This window comes from Phlebotomus papatasi, chromosome 1, assembly GCF_024763615.1.
Source record: "Phlebotomus papatasi isolate M1 chromosome 1, Ppap_2.1, whole genome shotgun sequence".
Taxonomy (NCBI): Eukaryota; Metazoa; Arthropoda; class Insecta; order Diptera; family Psychodidae; genus Phlebotomus; species Phlebotomus papatasi.
Genome location: NC_077222.1, coordinates 19557229 through 19575274, shown reverse-complemented (window position 1 = coordinate 19575274; position 18046 = coordinate 19557229). Strand labels below are relative to the sequence as shown.

Sequence of the window (18046 nt, the reverse complement as noted above, 5' to 3'; positions counted from 1 at the left end):
TCTGATCAAACAAACATAAAATTCTTCGTTCAAGGACTAGTTTAACTCATCGGTTAACAGGGAATATTTGATTTTTAGATTTCAGATCAACGAATTATGAGAAATTTTTTCCACTGAAAAGTATATTTTTTCCAAAAAAATCTCTAAAAATCAGGTATTACCATGGCTAAATTTTTAAATTCTTTAAATATTAATTTTAGAAAAATATAATTCAAATATTGTACTTTTTATATGCTTGAGAGCTTCGATTACATTTTTTTTATAATTCTGAAAAAAATTAGAGAAAATATTTCATTTTTAAGTCTTCTTGACCCACGTAACTTCTTAAGGTAAAAACAAAGAAAGAAATATATATGTAAAATATGTATGTTGACAAAATTAAACACAAGAAATATTTCTCACTTTGCATAATTAACTCTTATTATTGTATAGTTTTCAAAAAAATATATAATGTGTATAGAGAAATTGTTATATTTTAGCTATATTTAAATAAAATATTTTTAGTAATGAGTGAATAATGTTTCTTTTAGTGATAAGTCACACAATGGAAGCTATAATTGAAAATCTGAGTTATCGTTGAAAAATGCTATTAGCCTACATACAGAAAGAATATTTTGTAAAATTGTTCGTAAATGTTTGTGAATTACTATTGAGGATTTACGAAATGCTCGTAAATCATATAACCCACTAAAATGTTTCTAAAGTATTATATTTTTTCGCAAATACTGTCTGTAACACGATCAACCAATGAGCAGTTTTTGTTCTTTTACAAACAAAAATGTACGAACAAATGTTTGTAAAAGAGCAAAAAATGCTCATTGATTGATCATGTTACGGACAGTATTTGCGAAAAAATATAATACTTTAGAAACATTTTAGTGGGTTATATGATTTACGAGCGTTTCGTAAATCCTCAATAGGAATTCACAAACATTTACGAACAATTTTACAAAATATTTTTTTCTAGAACTTGCTCAAAACGTTAACCGTGGTTAAAAAGAAATAAAACAAAAAATACACAAAATGTTAACAAATGTTAAAAATTTCTCCACCAAATGTTAAAAAATTGTGTACCCAATGGTAAAAAGTTGTGTACCAAAAGTTAACAAATTGTGTGCCAAACACTTGCTTAAAATTTTACCAAACACTTTTTCAAATCTGGACAGCCTTCGGTGTAACAATTTTGTGTACAAATTTTTCTGTGTGTAGCGCAATCTCAAGCTTCTTTCTCCAGTTTGATAATTCTGTTATTACTGGTTGTAGAAATTTGTCTGCCCCTACTAATCGCATGCTCCGGTCCAGAGTAAAAAAATCTGTAAATCGGTTCTGTAAAAAAATTTGAACATCAGGAAAAATCTAAAGTCACCTTTTGATTGTGATTTCTTGACCTCAAAGAATTATTACTTACCAATAAACGCACCTTTTTTTGCACATTCCTTTGGCCATCGTGTCGTTAGAATCAATATTTTCACTAAAAATATTAAATTTTCCACTTTTTTCTTATTTTTTTCTTCCCGCCTTCTGCTTTTCAAAAAGGAAAATAACGCGGAAAATAAATGACACCCAAAGCTTGCATGGTAGTCTCGTTCAAATAAACTCACCTTATAGAACTTAATCTTGCATACCAAATTCTTATAATTCAAAATTTGACATCTTATCTTATAAGATACGAAAATAAAGTTGCATCGCTCTGTAAATTTCTCTAGTGTGTAGAGACCATAAGAGAGCGGACGTAAAAAATAAAAACTTTTAAAAGTTAGTTAATCTGAGTGTTTCACTGAAAATAATGGAGTCTACAATGTATATATACATATTTAGTAATATATATAGCATAGTCGTATTTTTCTGTAAATTTTTCATGAACGCGGAATATTTGGCGGGTTTTCGCGAACCGCGGAATTTTTCGCGGGTTTTCGCACATCGCGGATTTTCGTGGGCCGCGGAATTTTCCGCGGATTTACTCTGGTCGCGAATTTTCGTCGGCCGTCGAATTTTTCGCGGATTTTCGTGGACCGCGGATTTTTTCGCGGTTTTTCGCGGACCGCATTTTCTTCCATTTCTCACGCACTTTTCTTCATTTTCAAGTGAAATTTCTCACATCCCAAGCCAGAAGAAAACTCTAATGTGGTGTATAGTTTGAGTTTCTCATAGTTTCCTGGATAATAGACTTTACCGTGCTATCACACTAGGATTTTTTCAATTTGTAAATTCAATTTAATTTTCAGACGAATATTTTGCATTAAAAATCATTTGAATTAATAGATTTTCACTTATTTATAGATGATGTAAAGTAATACTTGGCCCACCAAAACATGTTTAAATATGCTAAAATAGCATCAATGTAGTTGCTCAAATTAATTTCAACTCAGCAAATTAAAATGTTAAAATTGCTCAACAATTCCAATTTTAGGCGATATAGGCACCCTCATTTTCGTTGTTTCTTTCTGCAAATGAGGTCCAACTATGTGAAGTAGTTCCTCAAATTCTTCATTGTATCCATACGAAGAAAATTGTTGTGTCCAAAAAAATCACCAGTTGCGATATCATCATACATTTTTTCAATGAACCCGTGGGCAGATCTCTTTTGGATCCATTTTCTGGCCCACAATCTCTTCCTTTTACCTTGAGACACATTTTTATTGAACGTGTATGACTCACTCATTTTTCTAATAATGTAACAAAATCACAAATGACAATATAAAACAACTGGCAATCTTCGCGGCTTTTTTGAATTTAGCAAATTTCTCGCAAAAATGTGTCCTGGGTATGAAAAATTTTTAAGTGGTTCTAGCCATTTTAATGCTCAATTTGCTGAATTCAATTTAAAATTAAATTGTGAAAAATCCTAGTGTGATAGCACCGTTAAAGTTTACATATATTTTTGTGCAAATTGAACCAAATTAGAATGAGTTCCAAATAAAAAAAACCCTTGAAGTTTATCCACAAACCGAATTTGCAATGTAAGATTCGCATCTTTATAAGCTGATCTAGGTTCCAGAAAAAAAATTGAAAAAAGTTATGAATGAAGCAAATTGAGCAGTATTTTAGTAAAAATGGCCAAAATATGGGAAAATATGAAGTGTTCAAAGCCAGAATGTGTGTGAATTCTGAAAGCCTTTCCCTAATTCAATGCAAACTTTTCCATTTGACTGTTAAAATACTTAAAACTGAGATTTATCACTGGAATTTTAAAGTCAAAAATTCTACTACACAAATTTAAGTATACTTCTAAGACTGTGAAGGGCAATAAACTCCCCTCCCGAACTGCTAGCTAGATTATTCTCATGTGGCCAAATTTTAAGGTCACTAATTCGGGTATTAACCATATTTCGGGATTACAATTTATATGCTGCTTCATGACCTAATTTTATAGGCATGAGCACCAAGAGATATAAAAACTTGATGCTACAGCCTGTTTATTGTGCATTTAGACACATAAAATTGTATCTCTCTGGTGTCTCTCGTTTATTAATCATTTTTCTTTCACCAAAAAAAAAAACGAAATAAAATAAAATTGTTCACTTCTGCTGAAGAAAGAAATATATTCAGCATCACATTCCACAGCACGGAGGAATTTTTGCACTAACAAAGTCAATTGATTTTCAACAAGTACGTTAGAATTTCATTAACAAGCAGAGGTCCCTAAATCACTCCGCAATAGAGTATACGTGAGAATTTTCGAGGCATTCAAAAGGATCCCCTATCTCTCTCTCTGCTTTGGCGACTCTTGTTTATTTCTAGGCCAACCCAAAATACAATACACTACAAATTAAACTTGCCTCAATTGTTTTAGATAGCAGTGCGAACGAAATATACAAGAGTTCGGTCCTAGTACAACAAATTCCGTGGGATAGGCCACCACACAAGAATTTATAGCGCCTCGCCGTTTTGGAGTATTTTTGGCATAACAGAGAATATAATCTAGTCAAATTGTTGGCATTTTGTCTACTCACCCAAAACATCGTACTGCAGTGATTGAACTGACAAAGGATGCATAAAAGGCAGCAGAAGTTGTTATTGATGTCACGAGCATAGAAAGAGCTGCATGCTTGAGAGTCATCCCCATCAAATCAGTTATTGTGTCCGAGTGGGAAAAGTTGGAGGAGAAGGATGATGTTGAATTGAAATTGTAGCCACTTGATTTTGTTCTCTCTGCTATACAACATCGCCAGACTTTTACAAATATAAAAGCATCATCGGCACCAATTCCTAAAGGAAACCCCCGAAAGAAAAAAAAACCCAGACCTCGAGTAAACATCTTGCGAAATTAACAACATAAAAAATCTTTAACCAACTCAAAATATTTAAAAAAAAATTATGCAAGAATCAATAAAAAAGAATACAACGATCAATTTATTCACATTGTAATTTAATTGACTTCCCTGATGTATATCATTACGAAAACACTCTGTTTTGACCTTTATTGATATTCAAAATTATGCATTGATGTTTAGAAAGGACACACAGAGTGAGTGTTCATTCACTGTGTCCATCTACCAAAATGCTACATTTCTCATTTTTAATATTTCACAAAATATGAAAGGATGTCAAAAATTTCAAATTTCGAATAGAATAGTATGAATATTGTGATGAAAAATTTTATATTGATATTCAGAATAAAGTTAGAGTTGAAAGAGCAGAAATAAAAATAACTCAACATACTTTATATGCAAGTTCTCTAAATTGCAAAAAAAAGCACTGAGGGAATAGCGTAAAGCATCGCAGTTCTTTGTTGGTTTTGGAATGTTTTATATGTCAATGCGCCATTTATTGACAGATTCACAAGCAATTTGAATCTATTTGCTTCTCATAAAAAATAGTCACAAAAAATTACCGATTTCCGGTTCATTGCCAATTCATTGCCTCTTGGAATCGGTTCAAATTTATCAGAAATTCCAAGACCTTTCCAACGAACCCAAATTTGCTAAAATCGGTTGAGAAATACGCTTTCCAAAGCCAATATAACCTCTGACATTGACAAACTCTAATTAGTGGTAGAAGGCCAAAAAAATCGCTCTAGTTAACGTCTTTAAGAAAAACACAAACTAAAACCTAAAGGTCATGAAAATTATTGGAGGGATTTTTGATAAAATCAGAGAAACACCTAAACTCAAGCCTTAACTTAATTTTCTATTAATTCTTTCGCATATTTTTGTAATTATGGACAGGGGCGTAACAACGGGGAGGGGCTTGAGTACATTACCCCCCCCCCTAACCTGCCTCTACCCCTCCCCCCCTGAGAGTGCCAATCTCTGTTTCAAAATTTGCTAAAATTGTCCATTGTTCTTCTCCAAAATCAAAACTCGGTAAAATATTTCCACATTTTTGTGATAAATTAAGAAAAACGTACTAGTTATTATTTGGTATTCATGTATTGATCTTTAAAAATATACTATTTTTCAAGTTTCAAAGCAATATATCAATAAAAATTTTAAGTTTATGAATTCGAGAGCGCCTTTGTAAAATATATCCAAAACAAAACTTTTTCAAATTTGCCTCTGTGGTTAAAGACTTCTTTTAAATGTAAAGGCCTCTACACATTATTGTGAGCAATTTTCGTCAAAAATCGCATTTTTGACAGAATTTTTACGTTTCTATCTACAGCACTGCAGGAACTTTAATTCAAAAACGCATTTTTTTTAAGGAAAGAAATATTTAGAGTTCATAAGGAGCAATTTTCTTCGAAAGCTGTTCTCTTAACAGATTTTTTGTACATTTCTTCCTGGAGGAAATACCATCTATTTCTTAAAATAAAACAATTTTTGACATAAATTACTGCCAGTGTAGATACCTTAAGAAACAGTTTCTTGGCTGATCGATTTTCTCTCAAAACCATTTAAAGAAATATTTATAAAATGGCAAAGTAAAAAAGCGTATTGTTTTACTATTTCACGACAAAATTTTTGAACAAAAATTGTTTTTTTTTTAATTAATTAAAAAGTTATACAAATGGTAATTATTATTTAATATTTTAGTTCATATTATCTAGTAAAAATTTTGATAATATTCAATCTTTTCGGAGCAACTCGATCTGTCAAGTATTTTTTTCATCATCGCAACAATCAAATATCATAATTTCTGCATTTATTTGTTCTTAAAAAAAATTGATATATATTTTTTAAATGTAAATCAAAACTCTATACCATATTCATCAATAGATTTTATCTTTAAAAACAATAAAAAAATTAAGAAAAACACATTTTTGCAATTTGAAACCAGGATCAACCCTTAAACATTTATAAAGCCTCTTGGTTTCGTTGTTTTTATTAAAAACGATTTTTGAAAACTTAGGGTAAGTGTACCAAATTCCGGCCAGCTTACAATTTCGGCCACCTTTTTTGTTCCTCGAATTTCCATGAACTTTTATATTTTACGTACTCTAGCTAGAGATTATACAATGCAAAAGAATAACAAAAAATGTAGCTTCGACAAAGGAGATGATATGAAAAAAAAACATAGGAAGAATTCCCGAAGGGCAATGAACTGTGAGAATGAAGGTGGCCGAAATAGGGCACAAAAGCTATGTCTACATTTTTATTCATTTTAAAATGCATTAAGAATGATTTTAGAGAAAATAGAGACGATAAATTGTCTACAAGGTTCCAAGCAACACTCTTTCAGAAGAAAGAATAAAAAAAATCAATTTGTATTTAAAATATTACATTTCAAACTTGAGACTGTGGCGTTTGCATGCAACTTTGACGAAATTTGGCACACTTACCCTATGTCTAATAAAAATGATTGTATTTTCGAAAATACAGAGACGAAAGCCAAAGACTCGAGTAAATTTGCATGCACTTGAGCAAACATAAAAAATTTTGAAGCACGTGATTTCAAGATTTTTTCTAGTTTTTCTTGGTTTAAATATGAAAAAAAAACTTATGAAAATCGAAAATTATTTTAATTTTTCTTCATATAAGAATTATCAGATACACATTTCACGTTAATTAGGGAGTGCTGCGACAAAATGCTCTAGTGAATTACTTTAGACAGCCATTTTGTAATTTTTTTTTCGAAAAAAATATAGACTTGATCGTGTTCTTCTCGTATGAAAAATCGCGTAAAACCAAAAAAAGAAAACAGTTAATTTTTGGTCTCCTAATTTAGACTCCTCCTTAATGCATTGTGAATTAAGGGGGCAGTGTCAATTAGAAGGCTAAAACTGTTTTTCGATTTATTTCTTTGGAGGAGAAAGAAACGGTCAAGATTCTTGAATTTTTCTTGAGTGCCTCGTCGCACTACTCCCTTATTTCACGAAAATCTGCAGTTCGTAATTTTTATCTGAGAAAAAAATCAAATTCCATAAGTGTATTTCACAGTTAAACAAAGAAAACCTGATGAAAATCGTTAAATCGGAACTTTTTTTTCGAGGTTTCTGGAAAAAACATACGTATTTGGGACAAAATTTTGACTTTCACATGCTCTAAAAAAATGAAGAATAAGTTTTCATCAATTCTTTTAGTTCAACTAAAAGAGAATTTAATGCTGAAGAGATTAAGCCTTTATTCATTTCATTTGGTCTATAAGTTTTTTCTTAATCTTGCCCCAAAATTCAATAAAATTTTAAAAATGAGAAGTGGAGAAAACGCTTCAAATTTTTTAATTTGCGTTCGAGAGCATGCTATTCTGTTCGGCGCTCATTTGCCTTCGGCTCTGTCACTTCGAATGTACTTCGAATAAGCTTCTGAAATATTTATGGTATATTCTAAGAGAGTTTATCTATCGTTTTAAACAATAAAAGAAACATAGACCACTTTTGATCTTCTAATTTACACTGCCCGCCCCTTATGGCCTCTACACACTAGAGAAATTTATGTTCATATTGGTGCAAATTCCCTACGCTTGTGTAGGGAAAACTTTTTAATATGGACATAAATATCTCTAGTGTGTAGGGTCCATTAACCCTTTAAGGACGATTGGAACACCAATGTCCCATAAAGAAAACAATTTTTCCTGACTACCTAAACTTATTTTTTCATATGTTTGTAGGGTAAGTGTGCCAAATTCCGGCCAGCTTGCAATTTCGGCCACCTTTTTTGTTCCTCGAATTTCTATGAATTTTTAGTTTTTACATACTCTAGACCTAGAGATTATACAATGCAAAAGAATACCAAAAAATGTAGCTTCGACAAACGAGATGACATGAAAAAGGCATTGGAAGAATTCTTGAAAGGCAAGGAACTATGAGAATGAAGGTGGCCGAAATAGGGCACCAAAGCTATGTCAACATTTTTATTCATTTTAAAATGTATTAAGAATGATTTAAGAGTAAATAAAGACGGTAAACTCTTTACAAGGTTCCCAGCAACACTCTTTCAGAAGAAATGATAAAAAAAAAATTGATTTGTATTTAAAATAATACATTTCAAACTTGAGACTTTGACACTTGCATGCAACTATGCCGAAATTTGGCAGACTTACTCTACATAATTGTAAAGTAGAAGGTTGAAGGAATCTAGAATATTTTTTGCAAGTCTCTAGCTATTTGCTATGTAGTAAATATTTAAGCTTAAAAATAGCGAATTTTTAAATTTTTAAATTCATAATTGATTTTATTTATTTTTTTACTTATAATTTTTTTTAAGCAAAACCCTTTTGGCAAAAAAACTACAATACTAGTCATACGTAATATTTTTCATTAACGCAAAAAATATTATTCATTGGTATTGTCAGAAAAATTACTTAAATTTTTGGGCTATTTTTGTCCCTATCGTTCATAGAGGCATTTCAAAGCTGCCCCAATTCAAAGTGCGCCACCTCCCTCTACTAAAATTAATTTTAAACGGTAATGAATCGGCAATGAACCGAAATTTTATTAGGTTGCCATATTAATCCACATTTGAGATCAGAACAGGTGACCTTGAAATAACCCTAACTAGAAGATTTTCAAGGGCATTTCCATATATTTTAGTGAAATGCTCAATAGTCAATTAATTTCGTTTAAAATCTAGTAAATTTAATATACACAAGTAATTTGAATTAGCTCTTTTTAATCATTTTAATCCAATTGAAGTTACTTTAATCGGATTTATCAATTCTCTGCTTCAAGGTTATTTAAAAACCCGTAAGAAGATATTTTTATAAACCTTTCTTTTGGTTTTTCTACATCTTATTTTTCTACTAAATCATCAACTGTAAGAAAATTTTAGGAAAAATAGAAGTTTTTTTTTGCGAAATAATGAACTCACCAACGATTACGACGACAGCCAGAAGATTCATGAACGGGAAGAAGGACAGCTCGAAGATAAGGGTGTATATGAAGTAGGACACTCCGAGTGAAAAGACGATGGCAACAATGGTCATGGCTGTGACGAAGAGTGACGCCGTGTACATCCACATGCAGACTACAATGAAAATTCCTCCAAGTCCAATGAGCCAACCATCTGAAAGGAGACACTCATCGAAGAGCGCATTCTTGAGACCCATGTCCATTGCTGGTACGTCAATCAACTCATTCCTCAGCGGTTCCGACATTAAATGATGAAAAAACGGAAGTGACTTTGTACTTCTCGCTATTGGAATGAAAACCATGGCGGTTGACAGAAAAATATTCGAGTCCTGCAAAGCAGACAAGAAAAAAAGAAACCAAACAATCCAGTGATACCCATCTCGAGCAATTTAGCTAAATCGAAGAGTTTATATTGAGAAATTAAACCAACTATAATCTTTTGTGTAAAAATCCCCAATTAACAGGCCAACGGAAAAGATATACAGAAAATCGTAAAGCAAAAGTATTCAAGACCACCCTTCCTCCCTCTTGAACAAAAAAAAAATTGTGGTTTTTTTTTCGTGTGGAAAAGTAATTTATTAAAAGAACCCTAATAAAACAATAGTTTAGCCTCTTTTATTTCACCTTTTCACGAAATGTGCCAAAATATCTCGTGAATGGAATAAAAGAAGAACATAAAATGATAAAGATGAAAACATTTGAGATACGAATAATGAAACCAATGAAAGAACCAAAAAAAAAGCTTCTGAATTATGTGAAAGGGTAATATCTTTGGAGGAAACGATAAAAAAATCCAAAGAGCTCCATAAACTTCCATTTAGTTTCTATCGCTTTCAATTAACTTTATAGGATAGTCGTATGACGATTAAAGTAAATAAGGAATGATATTTTTAAGTAGAGTGAATACTAAATTGGTTTTTGATTTCTTTAGGATACCACCACAGCCAAAAATAGTGTCGACGTCGAGTAATGAGAATATAAGAGCACGATGGAGAACTTTCTCATTCAATATTAACAAATAAATTGGGAACTAGTATAAATCACATTAAGTGAACCCTCTTGCGCAAAATTCAATTAGGAACCTAAATTATCAATGGAATAAAAGTTTATTAAACTTGTGGGTTTGTAGTGAAAGTAGAAATGCTCATTTTGCATGCTAATTTAGCTTAAGTAGCCCATCAAAGAACTACTACGCAAATGCGGAGAGTAATTAATAGCTTCTGTTTTGCAGTCTGTGGTCAAAATGCGTGTTAATTTATTGAGCATAATTATTCAAAAATATTCATATGGATTTAATAGCTCTATTTACAACATACTATATCCGTATAATGATTTACTTTATGCCAAGATGATATTGAGGAATAGAAACATTTAAGAATAAATTAATCTTATACAAAATTGAAAATTTTCTTCGTAATTTGAATTACAAGAAAATCTTTTGAAATTGTCCAAATAGACTACAAATGAGTGTTAAAAATCAAATATTGATTAATAAACAAAACCGTTTTTTTAATAATAGATTCCTTTGCAAAGAAATAAAAAGGCACTAAAAAATTGTAAAATATAATAGTTTCACAAAACATCAAAAATATTAATTGATAAATCAATATCATAATGAAGATTTGAAGGAAAATTCTTCTAAGGAAAACATGAACAAAGCCAAAATCTTTGAAATTCTCTATCATCTTGTAAAACATAAGAGACAAAAGCTTCGAATTTTAATCATAGATCTTATGAATCTCCTTAATCTTCCAAAATGATAAAATAAATAGAGATACTTAACCCTCCTATTTTATTGCTCTTTCATATGAACTAAAATTGAATAATATTCTTTTAAATTCATAGATTACAGGCAACGCATTTGTAAAGGTAAAAATTAAAAAAAAAAATGGGTGCCCGTCAAATCATTATTCTACCTGCCGATTTTACTCTGAGGTTTTTTGAATTTTAACGGTATATTCCAGTGTATTCAGAAAAAATCTGTAGATTTTCTGCTGAATTTCTGCTAGAAAATCTGTAGATTTTCGGTAGAATTTCTGCCGAGAAAATCGGCGTAGTGTCCATTACCTCACAAAAATATTGTTGATTTATGTAGAAACTGTAGGAGTTATAAAGAAAATGGTATGCTCTGCTTAACAAGCATTACCGATTAAACATTTTAAATAAGTAAAAAGATGCGAGCAAAAATACTAATTTCCTAAAAATCGCCCATGAAATTATACAAAAACACGAAATTTAGGTCGATACTCTGCTTAAAGTTTTCACTTCACTTTTCTCTACTTGTAACACGGCGTCGCAGAATTCTTTATTTTATATAAACACCGTAATATCACAAAAAATAACTCTATTGAATTTTGCAAACTTCAGTGAAAAATTTTTCCATCTCTTCTGACACATCTTGTCTGGAAAGTCTGGAATGTAGAAAAAATCTACAGAAAATCGGCAGAATATCTACAGAAATTCGTCAGAGATTCGTCAGAAAATCTGCCGAAATATTCTGACGAATTTTGTCCCAAGCCCAAATAAAATTCGTAAGAATATCTACAGAATTTATCTGCAGATATTCTGTAGAGGTGTAGATTTTCTCTACAGAAATCTTAAAGATATCTGCAGATATTATTTGACGGGTGGCAAAGCGTCCCAGGTTTTGCGAAATGCTCGAACTCATGACTTAGATGCTATAGGGGAAAGTGGTCTGCCTTTGAATGCGGCAGCCTTTGAATATTGTAATTTTTTCACTTTTCTTTAAAGCATAAATTCTTTTCTATTAACTATTAGATAGCTATTCATAATCCTCACAAGTCATCAAAAAAAGCAGACCCTAGCTCTTATTTTCTAGGTGCTAGGGCAAAAAAAAGAAACTGAGCTCTAAACTGTAATTTTGATGTTACACAATTCATGTGTTTTTTCATAGTCAAAATAATTTTTCGAACAAATCTTCTATTGTGAGTCATAGAAGGTTATTCTTGGATGGTATTTCTCCAAATACATTTCGATTCAGATGAGACAAATTTTGTGGGTGATAAGAATTTGCAAATATTGCCCTGCGGCAGCCTTTGAATCTTAATGTTGTGTGCCTTTGAATCCTCTCTTTCCATACATTGAAACGTCTGACAGCTTCCTGTCCGGGAGCAGAATAGAACTCCTACTTTTGGTCTGACGAATGTCATACAAATACTTATACAGTAGAGTCTCTCAAATCTGAATCTCTCAAATTCGAACGCCGTTTGGATTCAAAATGTCAATTGTGAGGTTATGTTAGAAAGTTCGTATTCTTGGTGAATGAAAATCATATTTATGTGCTTCTTCCTGAATGTTTACATACCTTATGATGGCATAAAATGAAAAGGAAGTATGTTACCACTAAGACTTGCGAGAAAGTACGGGAATTTGATTCAAAGTACAATTTAATCTCACACAAATTTCGTTAATTTTGAAAAAATCGTTCGAATTTGGGAGGTGAGAAATGTCAAAAATACCCCCCGAGCGTTCGAATTTAAGAGACTCTACTGTAACATGCTATCTTGCTCCGGCCGGGATGTTTCAAACTGACAATTGGCAACTTCAATGGCGTTTTATTACAAATTTTCAAGTGAAAAACAGTGCTTCAGAAAAATGTAAAAAATCTTGTTGTATAATGACTTTTGACTATAGTGGTGGTTTTATTGAGTGCATTAGGGTTCATGCTAATCAATTATGGGCCGTTTAATGTTACAGCCCTAATATTCTCAGTGAAAAATTAAGATTCAAAGGCTGCCCAACCACATTCAAAGGCAGACCATACAGGCTGCCTTTGAATATATCGACATCACATTTTCAAGTTCCTCACCAGGAAAAACTGAGGACTTGCGAGTCCTGAATGGGGTAAGCATAGAAGCTTAATGAACAAGAGAATTTTTTGGTGTAGTGTAAAGTAAAACTCATGTTGTAGTTTACTCTGAAAAAAATCTCAAATTTAGAACATCATTTTTCGTTCAAAGGCAGACCACTTTCCCCTACCGCAAAAGTACTTTCGCATCATTTACCGGAATCTTGGGTTCTAGAAATTTTGTTTTTTCGGGATTTTAGCTTTTTGGGATTTCGGCCCATGCGAGATTTTCACTCTTCGGGATTTTGGCTATTCAAGATTTTGACGTTCTGGATTTTGGCTTTTCAGTATTGTCTTTTTCGGGATTTAGGCTTTTCGAGATTTTATCTTTCGTGATTTTGACTTTTGAAATTTTGTCTTTCAGGATTTTCGCGATTTTAGCTTTCGGGATTTTAGATTTCGAGATTTTTGCTTTTTGGGAATTTAGCTTTACGGAATTTCAGCCCATTAGAAATTTTGATTCTTCGGAATATTGGCCCATTCAGTATTTTGGTTTTTCGGGATTTTAGCGTTCTGGATTTTGGCTTTTCGATATTTTCTTTTTTGGAATTTTAGCTTTCGAGATTTTGACTTTCGGAATTTTGGATATTCAGGACTTTGTCTTTTCGGGAATATAGCTTTTAGAATTTTAGCTTTCGGGATTTTTGCTTTTTGGGATTTAAGCTTTCCGGAATTTTGCTTTTCGGGATTTCGGTTTTTTAGCATTTTGGTTTTACGGGATTTTAGCTTTTGGAATTTTGGCTTTTCGAGATTTTAGTTTTTTGGAATTTTGGCTTTTCGAGATATTAGTTTTCGATATATTGTGCTCGGGTTTTTGGCTTACGAGATTTTGGATTTCGGGATTTTTGCTTGCGAGATTTCAGGATTTTGGGTTTTGAGATTTTGACATTTCGAGATTTTGACTTTTAAAGATTTTGGCTTTTGGGATTTTGACGTTTGTAATTTTGGCTTTTCAGGTTTTTGAGTAAGGAAAGATGGTCAGCCAAGCAAAAATTAAGGCAAAAATTCAATTATATTATTAAAGTGAAATACAATGGTAAAGAAAAAATTTATTAAAATAATTTTTTGGTTTAGGACAACAGAGAAAATTGAGATTTTACAGGCTGCCGATATTCGAATGACGTCAACAAACTAGAAGAAATTTTCCTCAAAAATTGCCTTTTCTAAAAAAAAAAAATACGGGGAAACTTTCTTAAAAAGGCATATTTTTTTTAATTGCTTCTAGTGTGTAGAGGCCTTAACTCTTTCCGGACCGCAGCATATGCTGCAAGCCAATTTCACAATTTTTTAATCAAAAATATCTAAGCTCAGGAATTAATTGAGCTCCTACAAAAAATATCTTACATTTGGACATCCTTATAGTTTGTAATCATCCACAAGAATCGGATTTTTATCAGTTCTGAATAATTAAAAAACATTGTTTTTCATAGAAAATGCATATGCTTCTTTGGGTACTGCAGTCCCAAAAGAGACGAAAGAGTTAAATATTGCCCACTTTGGAGAACTTGACCCATGAAGCATATGCTTCATGCAAATGTCGCATTGTGACAAGAAGCAGGGAATACGATTTTTGGCCCCTAGAGGACCTTGGACGAACTTCGAATGTTCTGAAATGTTGCAGGGCATTAAAAAACCCTTCCACTTCATTCAAAATAAATACAAAAAATATAAAATGAAATTAAAAAAAGGATTTCTTGAAAAATTTAAAAATCTGCATCATACTTTAATAAGAAAAAAGCGTTTTAGAACGGAAAATTAAGGACTCACATTAATTGTCAGGAAGTCCACATCGGCGAGATAGTGGAGGATGTTGTAGACTGCATTGAATTGTGTGCACTCCGGAGGGACATTGCACTTGAACTGCGTGCAGTCATTGCTGAGTTTGAGACTGTGGTAGAAGGGGAAGCAGTCCAGCAGAAGATTCTTCACGCTCCCCACGTCCTCGTCCTCGATATCGAAGCACGTGGACTTGTTGGTGAGCAGAGCGACGTAGTTGGGAATAGACCAGGGTCGGCAGCAATGCTGCGACGTCAGTTCCCGCTGGCAGAGGTCATTGTAGAGATTTGTGCCCACAATCACCTGCTCGAGGTCGCACATGGCCAGGAGAGCATTGCGCTCGAACAGGGATTCATTGAGCTGATGATTGATGCGTCTCATGACAAAATGAGAGTACTCCTTATTCGGGGATTCACAAAAGAAACCGTCTGAAGTGGTATGGACGTCCGTGGTTAGAGGCGGAGGATACATCTGCGTGAGTTTTATCCAATTTTCTTTCTTCAATTTGTTGCGTTTCTTCGTGGATTCATCGCTCACGTAAGAGATATTCTTCCCGTAATCCCAGTGCTCGTGTCTGGAACTGCGAGAGACATTGTCCAGGGAATCGTAGTCATCTGAGAGATCGTAGCTTCCATTGTAAGGGAGATTCTTAATAAGCTTTATCTTCTCCGGAAGAGCCAGTTTCTTCTTCTTTCTCTTCTTTTGCTGCGCTGGACCTACAATTTTAAATATTACCTCAGCAATCTTCCTCAAAAATTGACAATCTCCCCAGAGCCTACCTTGATTCTTGAATTTTCGCCGGCGAAACCCTGAAGTATCTCCCAGTTGAAAATCCTCGAATGGATTGGCCAAAAGTCGTCCGGATGGTCGGGTTTCTTCCAGCAAATTACGCCAGGCTGTCAATCTCTGACTGATTGTCGTCCCTCGAGCCTCAAATCCCTGCATAAGACACCCGAACCCCATCAAAATCATCCTCATTTCCAGCAAATCCTCCGTCTACTCACCAATGTGGGATCAGAGAAGTCAGGGAAACGCCTTGTGGTCAGCGCCACGACTATGCAGGCTACACAGAAGACTGCCACAGCCACAAGGAGGAGATGGGGCTTCTTGGCCAGGAGTTTGTTGTACCAAATCATTGTGGGGGTTAGCAAAAACACCAGCAATATGCGAAGTAGACTCTTCAGGATTGGCACTTGCAGGGGAATTGAGAGTTGCTGCTGAAGCTGGAAATCACTTTTACCCACATCACCACTATTTTCCAGCACAATAGACACCCCAGATTCTGCAGAAACTACATTTTAGCGAAAATTTACGAGATTTCTGCATCATTCAGCTTTTTCACTGGAATTTCTCTCCAACAAACTACTCAGCTGAAATTTGTTTGTGACAGCTTACTAAAATCAAAACGACCGTTAAGACACTGTTCTGTCCTGAAGTGAAGGCGTGAAGGCTGAAGGTCACCTGAACGGTCCTGATTCTGAATCATTTTCATTTTCAACCGCTCATCATTTTCATTCTCATCATTTTCAACCGCTTATCCCTATTGGAATCCCGGGCCCATTACAACCAAACTAGCAGCCCACGCTTGTCCATCCTCCACCATATCAGGAAGATGTTCGGGTTCGATCCCAAGGCGTTCCAAGGCAAGATTCTGAATTTGATTCAGCCACCTTGTCCTAGGTCTGCCTCGAGGTCGATGCTTTCTCACAATGGCTTGCATAACTTTTCTGGGGAATCTTTTCTGAAGATAGTCTACTTCTGAAATAAAAAAATTACCAATATTCTTAAAGATAAACTATAGGGTAAAGTGGTACAAGTTGGACAATGGTCAAGGGGGAGATATTAGCTTAGAAGTGATGTACACTGAGGTAGAAGTACTGCGGAAGTGGAAGTCTCAAAATTAAATGATTTTTGAATTTTTTTATTTAATTACAGTATGAAAAGTGCTGGAAAGTATGTAGCGCAATTAAAGCTTATCTCGGAGGACTAAATTTATGCTGGTTTTTGTCGCAATTATCGTCAATTCCTCATTAAAATCCTCGTAAAAAAATCAAATAACGTTTCACTAACGCCCTCTGTTACAATGGAGGAAACTTAATTAAATGCCTTCCAAAAATTTAAATTTAAAATTACGATTTTCAGTTGAAAAGTATTCGAGTGTAATAAGTGTAATAAGTAGTCGATTCTTTGAGATGGTTTTGCTACAGAAAATTATCGGGAATAACTAAAACTAAATTACAGGATATTAATTTATCTTACAACTTTCAGAAAAAAATTAAGAATTAAAAAAAATGAAAAATATGGAAACATTAGAATATTCAAAAAAAATTATTATTACACTATGCAACAAATTGACAACTTTTTTTTGGCACACGGATCTCACATGGTACGTTTGGTAGAGTTGAGTCTCCTGATCAGGAATCTGTTCTTTGTTTTGCTCCTAAACGTCACAATTTTCTTTAATTTTATAAATTAACACATATTATAAATTATTCCTCCGGTTCTAATGTACTGAACTTAATAAATGGACATCCGTTGGAAAGGTAAGAAGTTGTGCTTCAACTTGAAAATGATGTGATATTTAAAAAAAAAATCCTTGGGGTCAGTAAAACAAAATCTAACTAAAATTTCTCAAAAATCGCCTAAGAAAGCAACTTTTGAAAAATCATATAAACTAAACTAAACTAAATATTAATGTATAACTCTCTTCAGCACAGAATGGTTTCCACATTGTACTACATTTTTGCCATAGAAGACATCCTGCTCCGATACCTCTAGGCGAGAAGTTACATTTCATCTGATGTTGATCACATTTTTCTAACATTAATACCATATAAATATATATCCCTGAATTCAGTCAACATCCCACCGGATCAAAATTCCCTAGTAGAATAGCTATTTTAAAACTAATATTAAATAACAAAACAAGAGTTTACTGTATTTCATGCGATGCGATGGCTACAAAAATTCCTAATTTAATATGATTAAACTTGGTTTCATAATACAGAAAATTCTAATAGAAAATTATATCTGACTTTTCTTTAATCTTTTTATGAAGGCTAATCATTTTAGGAAAAAGGTTATGATTTAATAGAATCTGAAAAATCAATCCATTAATGAGCTGTCCCAAAAAATTCAAAAAACTGTAAGTTTTTAAAAATACTTCTCAAATC

General features: G+C 33.1%; 1 protein-coding gene across 5 annotated transcripts in view; it reads right to left on the bottom strand.

Annotated features, from left to right (window-relative positions):
* Positions 1 to 16249, bottom strand: part of LOC129798142 (protein dispatched) — a 29724-nt gene extending 13475 nt beyond the window's left edge. For all 5 annotated transcript variants that reach the window (XM_055841130.1, XM_055841131.1, XM_055841132.1 and 2 more), the window contains exons 1-5: positions 15878 to 16249; positions 15653 to 15812; positions 14865 to 15589; positions 9189 to 9558; positions 3954 to 4209 (exon numbers count right to left, since the gene is read on the bottom strand). In XM_055841130.1, the coding sequence (XP_055697105.1) occupies positions 3954 to 4209; positions 9189 to 9558; positions 14865 to 15589; positions 15653 to 15812; positions 15878 to 16009 (1643 nt within the window). In that variant the 5' untranslated portion in view covers positions 16010 to 16249. The remainder of the gene's footprint in view (positions 1 to 3953; positions 4210 to 9188; positions 9559 to 14864; positions 15590 to 15652; positions 15813 to 15877) is intronic.
* Positions 16250 to 18046: the final 1797 nt, after the last annotated feature.